General features: G+C 42.8%; 1 protein-coding gene across 1 annotated transcript in view; it reads right to left on the reverse strand.

The window, feature by feature from the left end:
* Positions 1-27,577, reverse strand: part of CRB1 (crumbs cell polarity complex component 1) — a 170,450-nt gene that overhangs the window by 88,155 nt on the left and 54,718 nt on the right. The window contains exons 2-4 of the mRNA XM_065554408.1: positions 19,464-20,045; positions 4,898-5,093; positions 965-1,104 (exon numbers count right to left, since the gene is read on the reverse strand). Coding sequence (XP_065410480.1) covers positions 965-1,104; positions 4,898-5,093; positions 19,464-20,045 — 918 coding nt within the window. The remainder of the gene's footprint in view (positions 1-964; positions 1,105-4,897; positions 5,094-19,463; positions 20,046-27,577) is intronic.

Below are 27,577 nucleotides of genomic sequence, written 5' to 3' on the forward strand. Positions count from 1 at the left end.
TAGTCTTGTGATTAAGGCAAAGGGCTGGGAATCAGGAAACGTTCTTGGCTTGACTGCAAGCTTCACAGGAGTGTAGGGAGGCCAAATAAACTAATGTTTTAAAGTGATTTTAGCTTCTTGAATGGAAGGTGCTATAGAATTGCAAAGACTTGTTATTCCTGAGACTCTTGCATAATTCTAAGAATTCTGTCAAATCGATGCATTTCTAATGCAACAATCACCTTATCTGAGCTCCCACTACAGTATAGTAAGCAGGAAAACAATCTACCAGCATACAGACTAACCATAATGAGTCTCTCTGGAAACTATAGTGTCTGCATCCTGTTTGGGGATGCAGGAGCATTTTCTCAAACAACTGACTCTGAAGCAGTTCCTCAGTTTAGCGGGACATGACTGCATGAAGGAGCACAAGACTCTGAAATTGCACCTTGTGTGTTGACCCTTGTTCTAACTTGTAAGGACCTGCACTCAGAGGGCCACAGGAGGTTGGTTTCCAAAATCCACTTATAGCTCAATTTATTTCCAGCTGGAGCGTTCAACATGTTGTGTGGGAGCACCAGGGTTCTCATTTCAATCGAAAAGTCCCTTTTGTGAAGACTAAAAACCTGGCGGCAGCAGCAAGAGTTCCCATGTTCCATGGGCTGATGAATTAAGCATGCGATTAGGAAGTAAACCCCAGATTATAGTTCCAACTGTGCTAATGAGTTGACTTAATAATACTTTGTATTTTGTTCATTTTGACCTCATATGGGGTCATCTGTCCTTAGCTGGGGTAAACTGTCAAGAGTTCCATTGGAGCCAATGGAGCTATACTAAGGTTCTGTCCCATGAACCCTTTCCAAGGCTGGTCACATACAATATTTTTAAATGTATGTAGGTATGTGTTTTCTTGTATCTGTAGAGTAGTGTGGACATTTCTACTTTAAAGGAAAGGAGAATGCTTGTAAGGGAATGCAGAGCTTACCTGGCCAACAGTGGCATGTATAATTCTCAGCGCTGTCCTCACAGGTAGCATTATTGTGGCATGGTTGTGACTGGCATAAGGGAATTAAGATTTCACAGTGCAGGCCCATAAATCCACTACTGGTACAGTTGCAGCTATACCTACAATACAAAAGGTTGACACTGAGTCCAACTAGAAGCCATTATGATGATTCATATATATCTTTGGACTGAAGTGCTTTTACAGTGGAAACATTCTCTATAGCATCCTGTGCTGAGATGACCCATTTAAAATGAAAACTCTTTTTTAAAGTTGAAAGATCAGGGCAGGGACTGTGCCTCCTCTTGTGTTTGGACCTAGAACATTGTGGGCACCATGGGAAATAAATAATAATAGTACTTATTATTATGTAAAAGCACAGTGCCTTGCAGGCCTAACTGACACACTCATAACACTTTCAACTTGGGTTGTTTTCCCAGCCTTGGGTCTTCTGGCTAAAAAACTAGACTGGGATTCAGGAGATCTGGGTTCAATCCTTGGATTTACCACAGACTTCCTGTGTAAACTTGGGCAAGTCTTGGTGCCTCAGTTCCCCATTTATAAAATGTAGATAATAATACTTCCTTTCTTATACTGACCTGTGTCTGCCTGGTCTATTTAAGCAGTAAGCTCTTCAGGGCAGGGACTGCTTCTTACAATGTGTAGAGCTAGCACAATAAGGCCTCTGTGTGATATTGTAAGAGAAATAATACTAATATCTCTTTAACTTAGCAGCAGTGCTATTGTTTTCCATTCCGAAATAAAGTAGCTTGTGCATGAAGATGAGATGTGAATATGTGCAGTAGTGAACTATCTGCAGGCAATCAATAGTGCCTGCTTTTTAATCCATTGTGCTGATTTCAGAAGTGCCAACTGTGTCACATTACACAGTATCTTGTAATCGCACCATGATATGTCATACCTCCTATGTTTCTGGCATGATCCAAGTAAACACCTAATGCAACACGTCATACAAAAAGACAGGCCTCTGCAAAATGGCTGAGTTATAATATGCTTGTTGGGGTGATTTGCATTTCATCTTTATCTAGTAAGAACAGGGGATCTGTGTATGTCATCAGAAAGTAAATTAATTCAGCTACTATATTAGATTTCCTTTATTTTGAAAAAAAATCCATTGGCTTTTGTGCAATTAAAACCATGAAGATTTCTGACTGAACATGACATCTCTAGCCTTGAGATAAAAAGACTACACTTGTTTTGTGATGTCAGGGTTTACCTCCAAAGCCTTATTCTGGAGAAGCAAGTAATGCTGTTGAACACCAGAGCATAATGTGATATTTCTACTGTAATATTAACATTCTACAGTATTTCTTTGGATGGTAGGAAAAAAATTCACAATGGGGAAAATTCATTCATACCGTGTGTGTGACACCGCTAAAACCAATGGGTATGTGGACTTAGACCACAGATGAATTTGGTCCAGTGTGTATGGAATTTTGGAAGTCAAACGTGGGGAGAAGGACTTCTCTGATCAATTACATAATTTTCAGCCTGAGAGGAACTCTTAAAAGTATTCTCAGAACAGAAAAATGTCATTTCTTTTGTCAGTTTTCCATATGTTTCCTTGATACATTTTCTGCTTGGTGAAGATCTGTATTTGGAGAAGGGATTCATCCCCCTTTAGCCCATCCTCTCTTCTCCCTTGACCCAGAAATGATGTGTCAGTGAATTTTCAAATAGCATTGCTTGCACTGCCATATGTACCAATTTCTGATGTACACTCAATTGTTACACATTGCAATGATTTGCTAGGGGATCCTTGAGGTTAACTTGTATAGAGGATTTGGTTTGCATAATTAATAAAAAAAAGGGCAGGGTGGGTAGAAAGCCCAGTGAGGCTCTAAATTCCCCACCCATACCTCCTAGTGCCCGGGCTGTGATTTCATTGGTGTACGCTTCTAAAAGAAATCCCTGTGTTCCCTTAACCGATTTTTCTGGGGGCACTTTACGTCAGATCTCACAATGTGCAAAATAGCTACTTGTCCAGAGCAGTGCTTGTTTTAGGCCTGACCCAAATCCCTCTGAAAGTGTTTCCATTGGCTTGAGTGGGCTTTGGATCAGGTCCTTTGAGCACACACAACTATACTTTGTGTGTGCACATATTGGTATTTTGTGGGTGCAGGTTAGGTACCAGTGTAAATCAGCACTCTACTGATGTCAATGTAAAATGTAAAACTGGTTTCAGAAGAGGGTTGGGCCCAGTGTGTCAAGTTCTGCCCTATGTTACACCCATGTAACCTCATTGAAGGCAACAGGGCTTCAAGACTGAAGATGAGGGAAGAATTTGGCCTAGTGTTTGAATAAATAGCTCATAATGCTGAATCTGTGACTTCACAGTCATGTTCGCAGCAGTAGACTGTCCCATCAAAAGATTATAACTTCACTGCAGGATGAGGTAGAAAGGAGAAATGAGGATGTGAAGAATAAAAGCTTTCTTCTAACTCAAACATCTTAATAAGAGGAGGGATGGCAGAAAAGGACTGGCTAACTATCTTCATATTTCAAATGTGCTCTGCTGTCCAAGCCCCTTTTTAATGTAATTAGTGTGCAGATTCTTTTTCATTATGAGTACCAAATTGACCTCCAGAAACACTGTAGTATAATCAGTCACTTCAAAGCGTTCCTACATGTGCCACAGTTTTGGTCTCCAGTAGGTAAATGAGTGTGATTTGGTCTGGCTAGAATGAGCATTATTGCTGCGCACAATATGTGTGTGCCCTCAAAAGATCTCAGGCTTTCAAATGACTCTGCCGAGCAGGTGTCAGATGCCAGGTGACCTCTTTCTCTCACTCCACTATGCTTGCACTGCACTGGAAAATCGAGAATTGCTTTGTATTGCTCAGAGTCATTCAGTACTACAGAAAGGGAATTCTACAAGGTTAGCGTAATGTTGCAATATGGTGCAAAAGTTCATTGCTGGAACATGATCTTTCTCCTCTTGTGAATTAAAGTCAAGCCCAGGCTCTTGATGACATGGCTTTTCCGATGGATTTCTTTATAACTGGTACTTTCAAAATAGCCCCTTAAGAACTGGAATTCACATGGTAGGGAACAATCCAGTACTGATAGAGGAATTACTTAGCTGAACTAACTGATCGTTTCCAGCCTAACTTCTATAATATAGATTTTACTTTTGCATAGCTTCCCCTCTTTTGGAATCACATGTACAGTATGTAATGCTATCATCAAAGAGCCAAGACCTGGTTTTTGGCCTGCCTGGGTTGCACTTGGATCTCCTTGTAGGATCACTTAATTTTGGCAAAAGGAACTTGCTTGTAAGTCTGTCCCTTTTCCTTCTTTTTTTTCTGTCCTTTATCTACACAGATTGTAGGCTCTTTGGGTCAGGGATCTGTTGCCTTATGTATCTGTAAAATATCTTACACATTTCCTAGTGATGTCTATTACTATGGTTACTATTACCCTGTCTTTCACTTTTCTTTAATGTTTCTATTCTTTCAAAGTGGACAGTTGAACAATGCCAACATGTTATATTTTGTACACTTCCTCATCTTGATTAAGAAACTGAAGTTTTGACAGATTAATATGACTTTCAAGATTTGTTTTATCAAAATGGTGCAGAATTCACCTTTAAATAATAGTTGTGCAGAGCTGACTAAAGAGCACTTTGTAAAGTTACAAATGTGAGGAGTCCACCTAGCAATCAGTCTTTGCAGCAGACTCCCATTGGTTTCCCAGCTCTGGGCCCAATCTTGCATTTCTTAATGCACCCAAACTTGCACTCAAGTCAGTGCAGGATTGGGTCCTCTTTTTTAGTAAATGAAATCAACAATTTGACAACTCAATTAACCAGATGTTATTTCAACCTATTAGTGTTCAAGTTAACGAGCATCTGTCCTTCTTGTGAATAAGTTACCCTATATCTAGGATACATACCTATTGACATCATCTATACACTGCCCTCCATTGAGGCATGGCTGACTGGCACACTCATCAATGTTGATTTCACAGAGTTCACCTAGGAATCCAAGTGCACAGGAACAGAAATAGCTACCCAAAGTATCATGACAGGTTGCACCATTTAGACAAGGCTGTGACAAACACTCGTCAATTTCCAGCTCACAGTTTATACCTTTAAAAAAAAAAAGTTTAGCAAAGTGTTAATTCTTCACGTTTTCTCTGGGAACACTTTAAATGTCATATTTATGTAAGCTTTCTTCAAGCAAGTATCTCTTTTAGAAAATAATTTGCCTCTTCAGTAGGTATTGCAGGTTACATTTTTGCAGATTTGGGGGAATTTACAGAAGACAGAACAGAACAGCTTTCATTCACAAGGAATAATTACAATCACATCTTATTATCTAAGTATTCACATGGAAACCAAACCCTTTAATTTTCAGATTACTTACACCATGTTACAATTACATTTGTATTTAATAGCATCTGTGAGGAACTAGTCACTTAAAGGGACTCTGTCAATACTGGTAGGCCTTACTGTTAGTTGAATTAATTGGAAGATTGTCTCATTGTGTTGGTCATTGCCCTTTGCAATTCATAAATATGCTAGTGTGTGAGATATCTTGTTGACAACTGAAGGGCTGTTACAATACAGTATTGTAACAGCCCCTCTGGGATGTTCTGTAACTCAACTCTGAAGTATGTTTACCCATATTCAGGATACCATGCAGGTTAAAAAAAAAAAGTCTCTTCTATCTGTTCCAAGGGATGCTGGTATTATTTGCTACGTAATGTTTTTCTTTTGAGCAGGAAATTCTCCTAAAATATCTTTTTAGCACCATTGCTTTCTTGTTAGCTAAATGGAGGGCAAGAGAGTCCACTGAAAACTGTGATTATGTCATCCAAATTTCACAACTCACATTTATTCAGTGGAGATATTGTAGCTGGCAGAACACTTGCAGTTGGCAGGTTAAAACCATCAGAAAAAATAATATTTATTATTTAAGAAAATTAAATTAGAAGTGCATAAAAATAAGAAAATCTGGCACCCATAGCAACATCTACAAATTGTTCCATTTGTTTGCAGAAAAATGAAATGCTTTCTTGCTCCTAACAGTAATTCAGAGAAAGCATATGTTTTTGCAGGGGGTGAGGAAGGTCAAAGTTCAAATCCAATTTGCCGTCTTGCTCGGTCTCATTCAGAATCCAGCCTTCATGGTCAAGACCTGTTATTAATTCTAATATAGTGACAGACTCCATTCCACATGAGAAATAAAATGTGTGTTAGAACAAGGTGTCCCTAAACACAACATGGTTTTACTTGTGGTGTAGATATGTCTTTTAAGATCTGTTAAATCAGACTATGGAATCTTCATGTAAAAATTAGGGCTCCTCCTCACATTTTTCAGGTACATAAAAACCCAACAACCTTGGGGCAGATATTGAGCCAGTGCAAATCAGAACTATGACAATTTACACCAGATAAAGATCCAGGCCATTTATTTTCAAATTGCAAACTTTGCCTGTTTTAGTACTTGAAGTCTGCTCCTGCTCTCACAGTTTTGCCAGGCTAGATAATTGGTGTGCTGAGGCCGTGGGCTTATACCCAACATAACTGTGTTACTGTTACCTTGTCATTCTTCCTTCCTCACCGCTTGTTTGATCCACCTCCCTTGTCATATGATTTGACTGTATGCTCTTTGTCTTTTTGTATTAATTGTGGGTTCAGTGACTAGCACAGTGTGGTCCTGATTAAGACATCTGGGTACCACCACAGCACAATAATAACAATACTGAAATCTAAACTGAAGGCTAAACTTCTATTAATTTCAGTAGGAACAGGATTGGGCTTGTAGGCCCTGATTCTGAACCACTAAAGTTATTGGGCATTTTGTGCCTTTGACTTCAGTAGCAGCAGGATCATGCCCTTAATGTATAGGATCACCTACCTATAATTCCAAAGTTCTCTCTCTTGCTGCTTGTGTGCACTGCTCATCTGATGAAAACTGAAGCCAATGGGGGTTTTGTTGCTTGAGAATTGAGGCTGGGATTCTCAAAGGGGCCTTAGGAGACTTACGTGCCCAACTCCCTTTGGCATTCAGTGGGAGTTGGTCACCTAACTCCCTTAGGTACCTGAGTTCTTGTTGATTCATGGTATTCGGTGTCACCCAATACATTAGAGTTCTAGAAGGGGGCATGTAGAGCATAAAGACTCAAGAGCAGAAACCATGTTCCATTCTCACTGACCCGTGGGAGAATATTGCTTACATCTTAATTTAATGCGGCTGACCTCACCTTCTTTAATTAGGGCTAGATTGTGACCTGGATGCCTGCATGGGGACCTGGGAGGGAGATGCAATGTGTGCCCGGGGGTAAGAATCCTCGTGGGGACTCCCCAGCAGCATATACCAATGTAGCACTTACATCACCCTTGGAGAGGGCGTGCTGTGCTCCACCTTCCACACTTGCCCCTCCCTCGCCCTGCTCCCTTTCAGGCAGCCAATGCCAGTAGAGGCACTAGGATGGAGTGTGGTCTCTGCTCTTCAGCCACACTATGGCTGTCCTCTGCAAGAGGTGCAGCCTTGGGCTCTCTTCCCCATTACCTACTTATGCAGGGGCTTGAATTTAAAACAACAGCCTGGGGTAAAACAAATCTCTTCTTTGCTCATCAGTGACTGGAGTTCCGTTTGTCTTTCATTTGCCTCTTCAGTCCTGTTTTGTGGCAATGCTAAGATACAGAGGGGGCAGACACCTGGATTTGGGCTATTGCTCACTCTCATAAATTGTTGTGGCTCTGCACTCAGCCAGCTGATGGTGAGTTCATCCTTGTCGTTTCGGTTCTGTTCCTGATGCACAGTGCTCTGACCTTGTCTGCACTGAGGATTTCAGGGAAATCGCCTACGCATGCTCAACTACTGTTGCAATTTTGCTGGTGCTAGCAAGGGTAGGAGCTCTAAGTGAGTTCTGGTGACATAGGGATGATAACACCAGCAGCCTTTCTACTCCAGTGCTCCCACCCTTGCTAAGACCAGGACTAGAGCAATAGAAGGAGATTTCCCTCAGAATGGTCCCAGCCTTTGAGTTTCCATGTGCACTATTCTGCTTGCTGAGAATTAGAGTTTGTTGACTTTTGTTTTTGCTGAACTTTGAACTCTTGCTGAATTTGACTAACCCCAATGCCCGGTTAAACCTAAGTTTCACCACAAATATTTTTACAAAACAAATAAATTCCTTTTATTCAGGTCCATTTCAAAATCACATTTGACTCAATAGCTAGTGGTAGTAGTAATGACTAGGGGTTTGGTAGCACCTACTCAAGGATCTTGAAATGCCGCCTCAGCCTGATCCTCCGCTATTAAAGTCAATACAAGCAGGATTGCAACCTATCAGCCTGAATGACTCAAACTTTATCCAGGGTCACACCAAAAGTTCATGACACTGCCCAGAACAGAAGCCAGGCCTGTGCTGCTGTGACAAGACTGTGTTTTATAGCCTCTGCAAACATCATACAAATACTGCCCATAAAATCCTAATTCCCGCCACAAATCTACTTTCTGCTTTTTTTTTCTTTAGTTCCAGAAGGGCTGTATGCTTCATTTTAGCTATGATATGTATTGTCTGCATTCATCTTGCTGGAAGCAGCAGTGAGAATAGTGCAGTGCTCTGACCTTCAGCTGCTTATCTCCTTGCTATTTGCTCACAGACAAAATAGCAGTGTCTTTGTACTGTATTCAAATTTGTGGCATTTGAGAGCTCCACAGACAGGCACATACAATATGAATCAAATCACTTTCAGCAAGTATCCTGCTTGTAATTATCAACCCTAACAGCACGCCTTATATCATGACTTGAGAGCTCATTAATATTTCTTATATGATGGGAAACTCCCACGGGAAAAAAAATTGTTGCTAGAGATATGATTCTGAAAAGGACCAGAATGTTACAGTGCCGCCAGGCACAGAGGGAAAAAAATTAATGTAGGGTCAGGAGATGGCAACATTTGCAATATAAAGACAATGCATTTTAAAACATTATTTTTTGTGTGTACTAAGGAGTAATTCAGACATTTTAGAAGCTTGATTAGAAAACCAAAAATAGTCCTTGGACAAATGATCTGTCTTGTCATAGTCCCCTGTTTGCCAAGATAGCTTTGAAAAGCTTTCTATAGCCTCCATCAATGGTCAGATTTAAAACCAGGTTGTAGAACATACAAAATTCCAGATCTGAACATACCCAAACCTTGGAAAAGTTTGGTTCCAGACTCATGCCCAGGTCTGCCAAAAGAATCAGTGAAATACATAGCATCCGCACCACTTAGGCCTTGTCTACACTGCAGAGTTTTGTCACCAAAAGGCAGCTTTTGGCAACAAAACAGTGGAGGTGGACACAGTGCAATGCCACTTTTGGTGACAAAACTCTTCAGTTTCAGACAAAATAAAACCACCTTGACAAGAGGCATAAAGCTTTTTACGGCAAACTTAAAGCGACAAAGTGTCAGTGTAGATGCTGCCGTTTGTTATATCACCATAACTGGCCTCCCCTAGTATCCCACAATGCCTGCCATTACCGCTCTGCTCACTGTTTTGAACTCAGCTGCCCTGCAGGCATGCCCCTTCCCCTTTCAAAGCTCTGGGATGTTCTGACAGCTGAGCTTGCCTCTCAGCTCCTGCAACAAAGACCAAATCATTAATGTGGAATCCTCCTGTTCTCCCCTGCACTAGGAACACTGCAGCAGGCAGGCGTGTGTGTGTGTGTGTGTGAGAGAGAGAGAGAGAGAGAGACTGCTGTGCTGTGCAGAGCCAGGGAGAGAGGTGGGGGCTGATGTCGGGGGTGTCCCCCTTCTTCTGCCTCATGACTGGTTCCTTCCAGCATCTGTCTGAATTTAGAGTGACAGACTTACTCTCCCCCAACACTCACTCGGTCTCTTTCACATACACACTCCCCCCACTCTCACACATACTCCCCCAACACACACTCTGTTTCTGTCTCTTCCCCCCCTGCACACACACTCCCTGTCACGCACTCCCTCCCCCCCCCCACACACACACTTTGGTGGAAAAGCAGCTGGCAATCTAGTAGGACACCCATAGAATGATGGGATTGAGAAGCCTGCATCATGTGATGCTGTACCTGCCCCATAGCCAGGGCCGGCTCCAGGTACCAGCAAACCAAGCAGGTGCTTGGGGCGGCACATTTTCAGGGGTGGCATTCCAGCCAGCCTCTTTTTTTTTTTTGCGTTGGGCGGCAAAAGCCTAGAGCCAGCCCTGGCAGCAGCAGCGCATCCTGCACCGTGGGCGCCCTGGGGCCGTTCCAGTTCGCGTTGGGGAGCAGCGCCCGCACCTTATGGCTGGGTGGGCTCCGAGCGCGGGACACTTAGGCTGGGGGCCACCCCTCAGGGCACACAAAGCTGCCTGCAGGTGCCACAGGGTGGCCGCCCCCCAGCGCCGCAGCCGGGGCTGGGTGAAGCAGCCCGAGCCATCCAGGGACTGCAGCAGGGCGGCCAGGAGCAGCAGCAGCAGCGGGGCCACAGAGGGCAGGGTGCTGCCGTGCGGGGCCCGCGTCCCGCTCTCCGGGGCTCCGCTCCCTCTGGGGCTGCCCTGCCCCGGCTCCTCAGCCCCCTGCCGGGGTGGTCCCCCGGCTCTGTCCTCCCCGGTCCTGGCTGGTCCTGGAGGCGGGAGCCCCGGCTGGAGGGACCCTGGGCTGTGGCGTGGCCCGGGAGCCCCGCTGCTTACCCCAACCCTGCCAGCGCTGGACTGGCTGGAGGCGAGGGGGGAGTGGGCGGAGTCAGCGCTGGTGGGGGGAAGCCTGGGGCGGCAGGGAGTGCGGGTGGGGTGGGGAGGAGAGCCCAGCGCTGGGATGGCAGGAAGTGCAGGTGGGGTGGGGTGTGGGGGCGAGCCCAGAGTTGGGACGACAAGGGGTGCAGGTCGGGTGGGGGGGGAGAGCCCAGAGTTGGGGTGGCAGGAGGTGCGGGTCGGGTGAGGGGGGAGAGCCCAGGGTTGGAGCAACAGGGGGTGCGGGTCGGGTGGGGGGAGAGCCCAGGGTTGGGGCGGCAGGGGGTGGGGGCGGGGAAGCCAAAAATTTTTTTGCTTGGGGCGGCAAAAAACCTAGAGCTGACCCTGCCCATAGCCTTAGTCTCTGCACTAAATCTTAATTTACCTAATTTTGCATTCCTATCATACGTAGACCCCCCCCCCCCATTGACTTAAATGGAGACCCTGCTCTGCACAACTACAGGAAGGCACAAAAGCTCCCTTTTCCACAGATGATGATAATGATTATTATTATTATTTATACAGTTTCCTAAATTGTATAAGGCAGGATGTCCAAGATGTTCTATTCCTCCATCAGTATTAATAGTCAACATCTGACATTTAATAAGGGTTTTATTCATTGTGGTGGGGTGGACTAGGCCCAGAGGTCCCCTGCTGGAGGCCATAGTGCCCTGCCACACCCGTCCCAGAAAAGGAGCAGTGGCGCTAAGTCCTCCAAGAGGCCTAGAAAGACTGCACAGGAAGCAGCCAATCAGGAGGTGACACTATAAGGGGCTAGCCAATCAGAGGGTTGCAGGCTAGCATAAAAGAAGCAGCAGTGAAGACCAGAGTCAAAGGAGTGTAGTTTGTGTTCCTGGCTGGCCAAAGGGAACTGTAGCACTATGGACAGCTCAGTGCTGGCAGGGACCAGAGCAGTAAGAAAGGGCTCTTGGCTGGCTGCTGGGCCTGAACATAGATGCATTTTGAGGTAAGGGTGAAGCATTGGCGAAGCGGCCCAGGGAACTGAAAGCAGTTTAGTTAAAGGGACATGGCCCTGGGTGGCTGCTATTCTTAGGGGCCCTGGGCTGGCACCTAGAGTAGGCGGTAGGCCACTACTGGCTCAATACCAGGACTGAAACTGTTTAAAGACTGTAGACACACCCAGCCAGGAGGGGGCACTTGGGTACCATGCTGTTATATTTGTACACCACATAATGTACCTTGGGTTAAATCTGTCATGTTTCTTAGAATACATTTCTATTTCTAACTTTCTAACACTTATTCAATCAATGCTCAGACTTCCAATATAGAAGCAAATATTTATAAGCCTCTAAAACTAAACATGCACATTTGATTTCCCAGCTCTTGCATATGCAAAACTCAGTATTACAAGTGTAAACTGTATTTGCAGATGCACATTGAGTGCTTATGTGAAACTACCCAATTTGAGAATTTAAATCTTAGCATCAGAAATGGTGGACTGTAACTTTAGAAGCCATTTCTGCACATTTGATGCATAAGGTCCAGAGAAAAATATTTTCATACACTTAAAATATGTGTAGTTTTTTTTTTAATTATTGGACTACATATGCACAAAAAAATCCTGTTTGGCTTGTAAATGAGAATTTCCCAGCTAGTGGCCATAGTATATTTTAAAGCACTGTTATAATCTGAAAGGTTGCCCTACAGAAATAGCATTGTGGGGTTCCATGTCTGAATCAATTACTTATCATATTTACTCGTTTAATAATGCTGATGATCATGGCATCCAGGTTATTCTACTGTAGCTGTGTTACTGCAGTATTAATAGCAATGAAAGGTGATTTTCCCCCCCCCCCCCTTCATTTAAAGTAAAGAGCTATGTCTGAAAATTCATGGGGTAAAAAAAGCTGGCATTTTTACAGTTACTTTGCAGAGTAGAAACATACATTTTTAGTTTCTGTATCATTTAACAATTAAAATTGCCTACATTGACATATCTGGCCAAATTATGCTGTCAATCATTCCACATGTATCCAGGCTTAACTCTTTGGAGTTACTCCAGATTTATACTGGGGTAACTGAAAGCAACCTGTTGATACTGTTTATCCATAGATACAAAGAATGTTTTGTAATATCTGTACAGAACCTAGTACAATGGATAGGTACAAACTGAACTGAATTAAATAAAATGAGAGGTTCTCAATTGGTTGTAAATAACTTCCAGTTTTAAAATAACTATGTATTTACAGATCATGTACATGATACACTGAGTGATATGTACACTTTGATTAAGAGTATTTTCCCCAAACCTTTAGGCTGCTTGTGTTAAACTCTGCGTGACTTGGTTGCTGACTTAATTAGGCCAACAACAAATGCAGCACATTTGTAAAATTCTGTATTACAGCTGGAGATATCATAATAAATCAGAATAAACCTTGAAAATGGGCTCTTTCAATACAGTTGTAGTAGTAAATGCTTACACTGGTGGTTTAAAATGTTCTTTAAAAACATACGGGTACATAAAATAACTAGGGTTATTATCAGAGGTTGTTGAAGTATATTCTAAAAATATGATAGGTCATGTCTTCAATGTATGCAAAACACTATTCTGAGGCTTCGTTGCTTCAATTAGCCACTGATTTTTGCGTATGTGAGGAGTGTAGTATTAGGGCCTACAACTGGAACGATCTCCTAAGGTTTTGTGGTAAAGTTCATTTCATCCAGATACAGCAAGGAACTCCTCCATGGTTGCTGCCCTATGAATAATTGAACTTGTAAAAAAATGTGTTTGCAGAACTATGTCTAGTGATCATAAATCTGCCAGAGCTCATTAACAGCTTGCTCCAAACACTGGAAACCATGTGACAAAATGAAACTAGTGCAAAAGTCTCACTTTAACCAGATTTAAAATATCAGGCCAGAGGACAGCCTGATTATTAACACAAGAACATTGGGTTTGCTACATTGGGTCATGCCTTTGGTCCATTAACTCCAGTGACCAGGTCTTTCAGAAAGAAACTCCTGTCCCACTTCAATGTATCTACCCAACGTGATATGCTATACATTGTGGGGCTGACATCCAGAAGCATGATATTTAAGAACAAGAAAGGAAAGGTGTTTACCTGTGTTTTACTGTATTTAGGGCAGCATTACAGTTAAAAGACAATTGAAATAAAACCGCACCAACAGAAACCTCCATTCATATTGTACAGGCCTAACCCATAAAAGAAAAGACATTCAGCCCTTGTTCCAGCAAATCATTTAAGCCTGTGCCTAACTTCAATTCGGACTACTCAAGTGCACTGAGATGATTGGGATGGCTCACATGTTTTAAGTTAATCACATGCATAAGTGCTCTGCAGAACCAGACCCATTATTAATCCTGTTCTTAGCTAATTAAAAAAATTAACACAAATATTCACCTGCATGCACAGCCCCAGTGAGGAGAGAGGAAGCGCGGAAGATGATAAATGTTTAGTGGGGCTTTATAAAGCATCACAGCTGGATGCTCAGAGTTAGGACCTAAGTCCCTATTTAAGTACATAAATCAGCTGATTTTTTTTTTCCAGAGGTGCTGAGTGCTCCCGTTCTGACTTCAGTGGGAGCTGTATGGATTCTCAGCACCTCCAACTGGATCAGGACACTTAGCCAGGTGCCTGACAACAGGCACCCACATTTAAAAACTTTGGTCTTTAAATTACATTTTGCCCAAGCATGGCAGGGGTGAAAGAACGGTCAGACATTATAAACTGACCTGTATGGAGGAGTACAACTGCCCTGTGCTGGATGGATTATGTCAGCCCTCCTGTAGCATACCATATCTCCCTGTGTAAGTCTCTTACCTTCTAGTGACTGGCTTGAAAAGTGGATCCTGCCTCTCGTACTACTGAAAATTAAGAGAGAACTCTTGTCTCAATCAGAGGAGTTCTATGTCTTTGGAGCAGTTGGTCATTATCCATACTGCACATATATCTATATTTGCTAGCAATCATAGTGTCAATACATGTGTGCAATCACAGATCAATACAAGTGGATAACTTAATGCATCATAGTTGCAATGCCCTGATACAACAGGGAAGGAGGATGGAGTTTTAAAAAGCTACTCTAAATACCAGCATGGCATGTTCACTACTGGAAATACTACATCAATGCAAAAAGGCAGAGTGAAGAAGGTAAGGACTTAGTTTTGGGCTTGCAATAATATCCTCGCATTGTGTTAAATTCATCTCACGTATAATTCTACTGTAGTAAATGGAATTGCACCTAGGATGAATTTGGCCTATTAGATCTATTTTATCTGTTGCCAAGTGCAATCAAAATGGCCTTTTCCATTGTCTCTGAATAGGATTTATTTTTGGAACTGCAGTATACATATTTGATAATTTACACTTAAATGTTTGCCTGTTGGCAATAGGAGATTAGTTTCAGCTGTGTGCAGTAAGAAGATAACTGTGACCGGCCATCAGCAAGGAGCAGACTCTTATACCATGCTCTGTTTGCTTAAGTGAAATGAAAGTATAATTTAGTACAATGGAGAAATATTGCATTTTGCTAGCATATCCAGCAAAGGTTTGACAAACCAATTGAGCTTCATTATTTAACAGCTGTATGACATGTCTTGTACATAATTTCACACATTCAGTGCATTATCGTAGTAAAATAGAGATTTTATGCTAAATTTTCCATTCTTCAGCTCTTCAGACAGTCTAACCTCTCCCATTTGTGTAAGAATTGTGAGAGATTTCTCAGCTATTTTAGGAATTGCATGCAACATACCAATCACACAAAGTAGCAGTGATAGCCCATGAAACTGGTAGCAACTAAACCCAGTAACTCCAGCATTTTGGTTAACATTACTGCTGTAGATTTACTGTGCATTCTCCACCTATGTATCAAAAGTTATAACCTCTTTAACATCCTAGGGAAATGAGATGAGGTTGGATGACTTCCCACTGTGATTCATGGTGTCAGGCCAGGATAATAACAGTTGGCAAGATCCTCTGACAGAGTAAATGAGGATTTTTATTACCAGTGGGGACACCTCAGGGCTTTCATCCAATAATCCCTCTGGCTTATGCATTTAACACAACTCACAGCAAGGTGCAGAAAATAACAAAAACGGCTTCTGATAAATCATTTGGTTAAGTAGGCTTTAAAAGCTGGTAGTTTAGTGCTGAAGGAACAGTCAACTACTCCTTTTATAGAATTATTATTAGCCTCATTGCTGCTGGAAGCCATGCCTGAGCTGTACATCAAAACAGTGCAATTTCTTTTGCTTTGTACATGAGACCTCTTTTCCTTCCTTGGCTTCCACCTCTTTCCTCCACCTCTTAACTCTTTTATTGTACTGATTGCAAGGGGAGAGGGTCCAAGAGCTAGGCTGCAGCCTGAGCCTGAATGCCTACACCACAATTAAACAGCCCCTTAGCCTGAGCCCTGTGAGCCTGAGCCCACTGGCACGGGCCACTCACAGGTTTTTAATTGCAGCATAGACATACCATCAGAATGATAGTCCCTGTTTGGGGGAGAGCAGAGACTTAGTCTGGGAAACAGCAGAGCTCTGAGATGAAAGGAGTGACTCCAGCAGAGTGTGCTTCCTCCAACAATCTGTGTTGCTCTAATTTTTCACTTCTCTCCTTTTTTTTTTGTCTTCCTCCCCCCTCCCCCAGCTTCAAGCAGATCTCCTTTGCTATAGATCCAGCCCTGGATCGAGCTAACAGCACAGGTTAAACAAATACAGCTTCCTGAGTACAACAGGAGGTCTGGGTCAAGTCTGATCATTTCAGAGTAACCATGCTGCTTGCTAATAGGTTTTTTCCTTCTTCCTCCTCTTCGGCTTTCCCCTAGTTCTGTAGTTTTCTCATCCCTTGGCCTGGGCTGAGACACCCACTGGTAGCAGCAGGGTGGCAGGAAGGCAACAAGCTTCCTTCAAATAACATTCTCTGTGCACATGAAGGATATTAACTGAGGCCTGGCTTCCAAATGAATTCTGTGTCAGCAATAGAAGGTAAAAGCAGATTTCTGACTTCTCCCTTGTGGAGTTTTTTGGATGGGGGTTTTAAACCACATCTTTTATTTCTTATTCATTTGAATCGCTTGAAGCAACTACTATAATTTTTTATACTGTCTAATGTTCTCCCCCCCCCCCCTTACCTCACTACAGATTAGCCACTAAAACTTGTTGGCTACTTTTTTTTTCTCTCTTTAAAAGCTTGATAGTGCTAACCCTCCCCCCATGCCATCCAAGAACAGAGTTCTGCATTCTGTGAGACTGTTTATTACACACAATCAGAATGCCGACTAAAGCAATGACCTGGAACCATGAAAGTGCTTCCCCATAGAGTGAATTACATGATAAGAAAAAAAAAAATCACTTGATTATTTAAGGGGACACATTCCTGAAAAATGTGACTGTATGTAATGGCATTACTTCAAAATGCTGTGCTGGAACCCAATAGTAGTAGTTTTGGTTTTGTTTTTTCTTGTGGCTTTATCTAACTCCATGTAGTCTTTAAGATGTCAAACGAAATCCAATTAAATAATAAAGGAGTTCATAGATTTTAGTTTTTCAATAACATTAACCATAAAGCCAAATTATTCAGGCACTGGAGCTACATGGCAAATACAAAAAAAAGTGTGTTCAGACACTGAATGTGCGTTTTGTAGACACTATGAATGCACATTTTTGTTTTGTAGGTTCAAAATGGAAGGATGAAAGTTTGGCTCTAAATATCTATTTTTCTTCCAAGGTAAAAAATGTTCCCCTAGTCCTTCAGAGAGAACTTCTTCTAGCTTGATGCTTTATCACAGTGATCTTCCTTTTAGACCTATGTAATCATCTATCATAGTTTTAAGGCGCTTAACCCACACTTAGGTGCTATGACACCAGGGCAATATCTGATCAAGAGGGCCCATTGTTAATAGTCTTAACTCTGAGATGCCAGCAAAGGCTGAGTAAGCTGCCTCTCCAACACTCTTAACCAACAGCAGCTTGAAGAATGAGGAACTGGACATGGGTAATGAATCTAGGTCTCTTGCATGGCTGAATGTAATGCTAACTACCATTTGGACAAATGTCCATGCTTCTGAAGTGCACTCTCTAAATATAAAATGACTGCATCACTTAAAAGGTCAGCCTGACTACTTATGAGAGGAGAGTGAAAAATGCATTTTAGAATACGTTGGACCCACTGAACTACTGTTCCCAGTTTCCATGCTGGAGGGAACTTTCTGAGCTTTGTGTTCCATTCAGAATCTTTACCAGGGTTTTGAGGAAGGGTGTTTGACTGGGGAGTCAGCCACATAACAGGTTGCAGGTGCTTGGCTGAGAAGTGGTGCAGGAAAATGAGTGGTAGGGCAAACTGTTGGATTGAGTATGTGCCATCAGTATGTTGCATAGACTAAGAGACCATAGAAAGAAACTAGAAGTAAACAATATGAAGGGTAAAGTCATGTACAGTGCAGTACATGAGAGTGATTGACTGAAAAATCAAGTGGACATGGAGGTCCAATAAAGTGGAGAAGGAGAAAGAGGACTTTGAGCTGGAAAGGCAGGGCCGCCCAGAGGAAGGGGCAAGTGGGGCAAATTGCCCTGGGCCCTGCAGGGGCCCCAACGAGAATGTTGGAGACTCCCCTCCGCCTTCCCCCATCCCCTGGCGCCTCAGCGCGCCGTGTCCAGGAGCTGCCCTGGACAGCACTGCAGCAGCATGGCTCGAGCGGGGCCTGAGGTCCTCCCACTCGGAGCCGCGTGGTAAGGGTGCAGGGCTGCGAGCTCTGGCGGCCCGAGTGGCAGGAGCTCCTGGACGTGGCTTGCTGAGGCTCTGGGAGAGGGGGGGGTGGCATGGTAAGCCCCTCTGAGCCGGCCCCTAGCACCCTCCCCCCCCTGGCTCCCAGCTCCGAGTCCAGCCCCTCTGAGCTTGGCAGCCCCCGACCTAGAGCCCAGCTCCCTACCCAGCCCTGGGCAATAGTAGTGCCATCCCCAGGCAGCAACAGCCCATTGGCACCAACCATAACCCAGCAACAGCCCATTATGTAATTGCAAATGTATACATACCATTAAAGCATTTAATGTTTTTAAATATATTTTGTGTATTTTCAAATTATTAAAAATTTTTGAATGTATTTCACTGGTTATTTTTTACATTTCCAAATACATGTTACTAGAGTACTGCAACTTTTTTTATGGAAGGGGCCCCCAAAATTGCTTTGCACCAGGCCCCCTGAATCCTCTGGGCAGCCCTGTGGAAAGGGGATGGAGAGAGGGAAAGAAAGATTGAATCAAGCATTTGAAAAAAGTCTGAAAAAGAAACTCAGCAGAGGAGAAAGTGAGAGAGAATGGGCTGTGAAGGCAGAAGAAAAGGATCCTGAAAAGCAAATGCAAAGGCCGAAGAGCATTGCCTGCCACGCTCGGCAGATAAATCCAGTCCAGGGGATCTCAGTCTGAAGTTTTGAAACATTCTGTGCCTGAAGATATAATATACCTGGTTTTATTTGATTAGCAAAATACATGGTGTAGCATTCTGAGCACATCCAGTTTAAGTTGCTTTAAGAGGAAAGTTATTTAAAATCGGTGAAGTAGGCTGATCTTTGTCAAATATTCTGTAGATTTTGTGTAATATGAAACTTCCTGAATCCTTCCATCTCTAGCACACTAGCTAAACCTGATGTGGTAACTCATAAAGCAGCAGCACTCAGCAGAGAACTTGATCTGACTTTGTTATGAAAATGTGAGTAAACAGTAATATAAATAAATAACAGTAAATAAAGTTGCTCTGCATGTCAAAATAAAAAAAGATGTCTTTAATAGAGCTTACCCATGTACTCAGCAGGGCAGATGCAGTCATACTTGCCTATCTGGTTCAGGCATGTAGCCCCATTCAAGCAGGGGTCTGAATCACATTCATTCACTTCCAGGTCACAGTGCTTGCCTTGATAGCCTGGGACACAGTAGCAGGAGTACCCGTCAATTCCTTCCCTGCACAATGCTCCATTGTGGCATGGATTAGAAATGCACACATTGAAGTAGGTCTCACACAGCATGCCAGTGTATCCTGCACTACAAACACAGGTAGGGCCAGCTATGCCATTCTGACAAGTGCCTCCATGTCTACAAGGGTTTGTGTCACAGAGGCTGATGACAGTTTCACAGGTAGTTCCACTGTACCCAGTGTGGCATTCACAAGTAAAGCTGAGGTTTCCTGCAGTGCTTAAACAGGTAGCATTTTGAAGACAAGGGTTTGAGGCGCAAGGATCATCAGTTTTATTGCAGTCTTCCCCCAAAATATCAACTGTGTCTGCACAGCGGCAGGAATCGTCCTTAGCAGCAGCATCACATGTAGAGTTCTTTTGGCAAGAGTTTGACAGGCACCTGGAATCATTTCTTATGCTAAGTGATCCTAGGAAGGAAACACAAAAATTACTGAGAAACTTCCAGAGCAGTTTAAATGAATAAGAAAGAACTACAAATCTTAGTATAATGTTTTAAACTAGACCTCTCTCCTGTAATTTTTCACTGTTGAAAAGAAAATAGAGTTGGGGGAGGATGTGGCAATGAATTCTTTAATACAAAAAAAAGTACTACTGCATGAACAGAGTATAATTTCCTATTACCTATCCCTTCCAGAGACCATTGGCGGCAGCAGCAGTATCAAGATTTGCAAACTCACCGCCTAATACCAATAACAAAATGCTGACCCAACCATCACTGAACATTAGTACAGTCAGTGGTTTGGAATGCATGTGATGTGGAAGACTGGATCCTAAATTAATTTTATTAGGAAGGATAATAGTCTTACATGTAAAAAGCAACAGAGGGTCCTGTGTCACCTTTAAGACTAACAGAAGTATTGGAGCATAAGCTTTCGTGGGTGAATGCTCACTTCATCAGACGCTTCTGATGAAGTAGGCATTCACCCACGAAAGCTTATGCTCCAATACTTCTGTTAGTCTTAGAGGTGCCCCAGGACCCTCTATTGCTTTTTACAGATTCAGACTAACACGACTACCCCTCTGAGTCTTACATGTATACAGCATCTTTCATAAGAACAGCCATACTGGGTCAGACCAAAGGTTCATTTAGTCCACTATCTAGTCTTCCAACAGTGGCCAATGCCAGGTGCTTCAGAGGGAGGGAACAGAACCGGTAATCAAGTGATCCATCCCCCTGTCACCCATCTCAAAGGATCCCAACGTGTTTTAATAAACTAATACCTTCATCCATCACTGGATGCAGCCACTTGTGGGGGAGAAGGGAGACATGGCAATTATTTAACTGAGCACAGCATCAGTTCAGGGCAACCAGTGAAGAATACTTTATCCAACTGACAGGTTTCAGAGTAGCAGCCGTGTTAGTCTGTATCCGCAAAAAGAACAGGAGTACTTGTGGCACCTTAGAGACTAACAAATTTATTAGAGCATAAGCTTTTGTGGGCTACAGCCTAGATCAATCCACACAAGTGGTCCATTTCCTGGACACTATTGTGCTAATAAGCGATGGTCACATAAATACTACCCTATACCGGAAACCTACTGACCGCTATACGTACCTACATGCCTCCAGCTTCCATCCAGGACACACCACACGATCCATTGTTTACAGCCAAGCTCTAAGATATAACCGCATTTGCTCCAATCCCTCAGACAGAGACAAGCACCTACAAGATCTCTATCAAGCATTCTTAAAACTACACTGCCCACCTGCTTAAGTGAAAAAACAGATTGACAGAGCCAGACGAGTACCCAGAAGTCACCTCCTACAAGACAGGCCCAACAAAGAAAATAACAGAACACCACTAGCTGTCACCTTCAGTCCCCTACTAAAACCTCTCCAGTGCATCATCAAAGATCTACAACCTATCCTGAAAGATGATCCCTCGCTCTCACAGACCTTGGGAGACAGACCTGTCCTCACTTACAGACAACCCCCCAACCTAAAGCAAATACTCACCAGCAACCACACATCACTGAACAAAAACACTGACCCAGGAACCTATCCTTGTAACAAAGCCCGATGCCAACTCTGTCCACATATCTATTCAAGTGACATCATCATAGGACCTAATCACATCAGCCATACCATCAGGGGCTCGTTCACCTGCACATCTACCAATGTGATATATGCCATCATGTGCCAGCAATGCCCCTCTGCCATGTACGTTGGCCAAACCGGACAGTCTCTATGCAAAAGAATTAATGGACACAAATCTGACATCAGGAATCATAATACTCAAAAACCAGTGGGAGAACACTTTAACCTGTCTTGTCATTCAATGACAGACCTGCGGGTGGCTATTTTACAACAGAAAAACTTCAAAAACAGACTCCAACAAGAGACTGCTGAGCTGGAATTGATATGCAAACTAGATACAATCAATTTAGGATTGAATAAGGACTGGGAATGGCTGAGCCATTACAAACATTGAATCTATCTCCCCTTGTAAGTATTCTCACACTTCTTATCAAACTGTCTGTACTGGGCTATCTTGATTATCACTTCAAAAGGTTTTTTTTTCTCTTACTTAATTGGCCTCTCAGAGTTGGTAAGACAACTCCCACCTGTTTATGCTCTCTGTATGTGTGTATATATATCTCCTCAATATATGTTCCATTCTATATGCATCCGAAGAAGTGGGCTGTAGCCCACGAAAACTTATGCTCTAATAAATTTGTTAGTCTCTAAGGTGCCACAAGTACTCCTGTTCTTTATCCAACTGAAACAGCACAAAGAATTTAGGGAAACAGAAATTTAGCTGAATTACCTGGGTTAATACGCTCTTCTTACAGAGTGGTGTGTGATCTTTCTTGCTCATTAATAGTCAGGACTTAAACACCCCTGTCTTCCAGAGTGAAACCGCTCATTGTCCCTATCATCACAAGGCATTACTTCAGGACCAATTCAGAGGAAAGAATACCACCCAGGGAATCGTCAGAACCACTTCCTGCAGCACCTTGGAGTTCTATCATTCAGGTCTGACCTGACTCACCCTCAGCTTAGTTTGTAAGGTCTGAGAGGATCAATGAAGAGATGTTAACAGAGATGATCCTGTTGCTGCAGGATGTCTGTTACCCCTGGCCTCGGTTCAGCAAAACATTTAAGTACATGTTTAAGTTCATCCCTAGCCAGCAAAGCCTGTCCCTAGGTGCTTTGTTGAACAGGGATGGACTCCTGATTCAGGGCCTGAGGAAGCAATTCTGTGATTGCCTCCTACTAAGCCAGTAAGCAATCCTAACATAGACTTTAGACAATAATGGATCAAATGTCACAGCCAATCATAACCAATGAGTGGAAATGAGGAGGAGGGGTGGTTAGTTATTGACACACACAGCCCATGAAAGAAAATAGAAGATGTAGAAATAATGTTAAAAGCTTAAAACATGTATAATGTTTAAACTGTTACTAGATCACAATTTTATCCAATGCAACTTTTTTTTGTAACCAATTGCCACCATGTTGTGAACAAATACTGTACTGTCTAGTGAACATTTAAGTAGAACAGAACTTCTTCAGTGATGACAATATAGTACCCCTGGAACTGTCGAGCATTCTGGAGTCAGAATAAAAGCAATAAAGCTGTTTAAATAAAAAAAGTATACTACTGGAGGGGAAAATCCATGTCTATTCAACAGAAAAAAAGATGCTGTCACATCTTGGCTGAGAAGCTACTAAATAAAGCTGAATGGACCCTTCAGAAAGAGGCTAGTGAGTCAAAAGACAAAAAAGATGCATGTGTGCTGGAGAATGCATATTATATTAAACAATCTGTGTTGCAGTGCTGGTCTGAATACATCATATTAGTCTTTTTTCCTTTCAATTTTTGCTCTGGATCCCTGTTTTAGAAGTAGGCAGTATACATTTGTTGTAGTGTAACTGCTTGATAATGAATGGTGGAATGTTATATTTAATATGCTCTTCCTTGTATGTGGGTGAGCTGTCCCTTTAAAGGGAATTCAGGCTCAGCTATCACCTGTCTCTAATTTCTTCCTGGGTCTTGGGACTGACAGTCCAGAGAGCAGGTGACCAAGAGGCAGGCCATCTAGGATATATGAGGCAGCCTGGGTGGGGGGAGGGAGGATTGATGGTATTGGTAGGAGAAGCAATGAGCTGGGAGGCTCATCAATAACTGGGCTGTGGAGATAGATCAGTGATAGTTAGCTCACTGCTGAGAGATTCCTGGGGTAGAATAATGGCAGGCTGGGGAAACGCACCAAGAGCCAGAGGAGTTCCTTGTAGAAAGGGAGCCAAGAACAGAGCCTGTGAGGGAACTGGCTATGAAGACCTGAGGAAGGGATTGGCAGTATAGGAAGTGTCCTAGGGGAAGTGAGGCAGTGTGGGGTGTTAGTGAATGAGACAGCCACTTCACTCTCAGGGTCCCTAGACGGAAGGGATTGGCAGTGTAGGAAGTGTCCTAGGGGAAGTGAGGCAGTGTGGGGTGTTAGTGAATGAGACAGCCACTTCACTCTCAGGGTCCCTAGACTGGAACTGAGGGAAAGAGAGAGCTGAGGTTCCCTGACACCTCAGCTGTCCCACCTGCAAAGTGTGAGTGACACACTCAGTCCAGAGAGAGATCTGCCACTGATGGGAGGTGGAATATTTACAGAGCCCTGTAGATAAACTTTTTAGCCTGGGAAGGCAATGGAACAGTGGTCAGCCTGTAATACAAGAGACTTGGGGAACCTCTTCACTGAGATGGAAGGAGTAGAGCTGTTCATCTGTGGAGACTAAAAGACCAATGAGGCCAGTCACAGAAGACAAAAGGGCTTGTACAGTGTTTTTTTGTTTGGTTGTTTGAGGGAGGATACAGGCGGCCTTATTTAGTTTGGACTCCCTGGTTTTGTCCTGCAAAGAGTGGACTTTTGCTGTGGCCAGAGGGACAAAGCCTCAGATAATCTTACCAGAAAAGCACTCCTATAATAGGAACTGTGACAGAGTGACACATCTGGAGATCAGAGAAGTGAGCTGTGCCTCCTCTTGTGGTTTCTTCTTTATGAGATGTGCAGAGGAGCTCTGGATATTTGTGAAAATAAGATATACCAATTTGGAGGGGGGGTCCCACATACCCAGGGATGGATATATTTACTGACTCAAAGGCCTAATTATTGTCTGATGAAACAAGTAGCCTGTGCGTGCATATTACATTACAGTTCTCAATACCATATTAACAATGATTCCATGATTGGACCCAAACCAGTAGTGGCCTTTAAGGTATCCTGCAAATGAAAAACATGTGTTTTATGCCTTTTTGTTTCTTTATTATGATATATAAAAAAGACCTGAAAAGGGTTTTGTTTTTGCTTTTGCTTCTTCATATGTGGCTAGGGAAAAAAAAAAAAAAAACAGTTTCCTCCCCTCCCACTGTCTCCTGCCTAGAATAGAATCTGAGATGGGAAGGAATTTTTTATGGAGGCATTGGTTATGACACCATAGTTAAGGTTGACTTTTGCACTTAAAGAAGGATTTCAGCCTCCCAGTTATGAACGGGGGGGGGGGGGGGGGGGGGGAGGAATAGAGAGGGAAGCAGATCCTCCCAAACGTACTTGAGTATAGAATTCATTATCTGAGAATTTACAAGTAAACCTGATAATTAGTTTGTTAGAATTAATGAAGCTAGGTTCTTTAAGAAAACTAGCACCTATGTTAGGCACTTCTGAGGACCATATGATCTTAATAACACAATAATGCATTCTTCAAACTGTTTATAAAGTTACATTAATTGGAATTGTATGATTAGGATATATCTGAAGAAAGTAGGCTATTTAAGTAATTAGCAATTGTATCTAGCTATAACTATACAGCCTACAAGGGGGGTAGGTCAACAACTCAGCTGGGGAGATTCTCAGGGGGATGCTTCTGTCTGGTTTATGTCAGAGCAACATAAAGGTCCCTTAGGACCACAAAGAACTGGGCACTTTCTCTCTCATGTGCTTTGGATTTTATCTGTATAGTCCTGCCATCGTTGCTTAGGATGGGTCCTTCCCTTCAGATGGATTTGCAGACCAGGATCAAGAATTTGCATTAACAGCATAGGCAGACTGGAGCTCCTGGAAGAATCTATGCACACTGGTCTGTTGATGGCAGCTTCTCATGTTAAGAAGGTAGGCAGCTGGATTCTTACCAAGCTGTAGCATCTGCACTGCTACCATCTTCCTGTAGCTCTCCTTGGGGCAGCACAGCTCTGCATTTCCGCCCCCTCCCCCCGCTTGTGGTTCTTTCCGCAGTGTGTAGTCCATGATCTGGCCCCTAGTGTATTATTCAGACTGTATAATCTCACTTTATTCTTCCTTTCCAGTTTCAATTTGATACACAGCAATGTTCTCTCTCTATAAGCTAGATTGGCACCTTGCAATTTGCTCTGAATAAGGGGCATCATGTAGCCATGCTGCCCCAGTAGCACAGCAGAGACCAGGCTGTGACTCAAAGGGTGGGAATTTTGAAAGCACGTAAGCAACTTAGGAGCATATGTTTCATTAATTCTCAAGGCTCCTAAGTGAGTTAGGTGTTTTTTTGAAAACTTACCCTCTGAGTCACAATCTGGTCTTGGTTCCCCCCACACCCACCTTGTTCCATGCCACAGTCCTCTTTCTGTTGCAGGTTACTTCTCCACACACACACACACACACACACAGCTCAGGTGTGCTGGTGAGTGCATATGGGATAAGAGAGAATAGGTTAAAGGGTCTACTTACTCCCCACCCACCTGTGCAGGATGTGACCTATGGTGTGAGTAGCCCATACCCAGGAGAAAGGGCACATGGGTGCATAGGATGGCTCATGTTGAGTGCTAAATGGCAGCTATCAGGAGAAAAATGTCTCAATTTAACATAGTGGGAAAGGAGAATAGGGCAAGTGAAGAAACATTTAAATGTTCTTGGGAGCTAGATTTTGGCAGCTTTATATAGAGATAACCTTATGAGTCCTCACATGTTCCAAACTAAACTCTGCAGAGAATGAGCCTTTTGCATTCTCAACGAATTAAGATCACTTGAGCAGTGACCTGCTCTGACAGAGATTCTTAAAATTAATGTTTAACATTAGAAAAATTCAAACAAAGCACTGATCACTTTAGATTTAGACTGATTGACACATGAAGTAATTATCTGAGTCTCTTTAAAACATCACCACTTTAATCTAATTACTAGAGAAATTAGTGCCAAACCTTTTACCCCATGGTTAAGACATTTTGATGTAAGTGAGATGCTTGGCAGTACACTTCATAGAAGATGGAATATATTGGATTCTCTGAATTTTCTACACTAAATACTTTGCAGTAAAGCTTGCCACCTACTGGTTATCACCTGTACTACTAGAAATGGCGTAAATAGTCTAACGTTAGTGAGATGTAGCTAGAAGAAACTAGCCACATTTTAAGAGACTTTAGAAATAAAGGGGCCAGATCTTCACTCAGATAACTTTTCAATGGATTTACACCAGCTTAACAGGGTTGCACTTGTGTAATTGAGAGCATATGACCAATCAACACTGAAAAATGTATGATGGTCTCTCTTCTTAGAGATTTCTGTCTCAGTGGCCAGAATCCACCCTTGTGATGTTGCAAGACAATGTTATTTATGAGGCTGTGAATGCACAGCCATCTGCACCTGAGGGCCAAATTTGACCCTTCAAGGTTAAATCATCAGAACAATAACAAAGAGACTTGGTCCTGCTAGTGAAGGCAGGGGGCTGGACTCAATGACCTTTCAGGGTCCCTTCCAGTTCTGAGATAGATGTATCTCCATATATTTATATTTAATGAAGATTCTAGGGTGGGATTTTCAGAAGTGACTTGGCACAGTTCTATGGAATTTCAGTGGGATTTGTGCTCCTAGGTTACTCTTAATACTTTTGCTTTAGGGATCAGTTTCTTCTAACATCTGTCCTATTCAGAGCTAGAGGCTTCATGGGTTTGGGTTTTTTTAAACAAAAAAAATCATA

This window comes from Chrysemys picta, chromosome 8, assembly GCF_011386835.1.
Source record: "Chrysemys picta bellii isolate R12L10 chromosome 8, ASM1138683v2, whole genome shotgun sequence".
Taxonomy (NCBI): domain Eukaryota; kingdom Metazoa; phylum Chordata; order Testudines; family Emydidae; genus Chrysemys; species Chrysemys picta.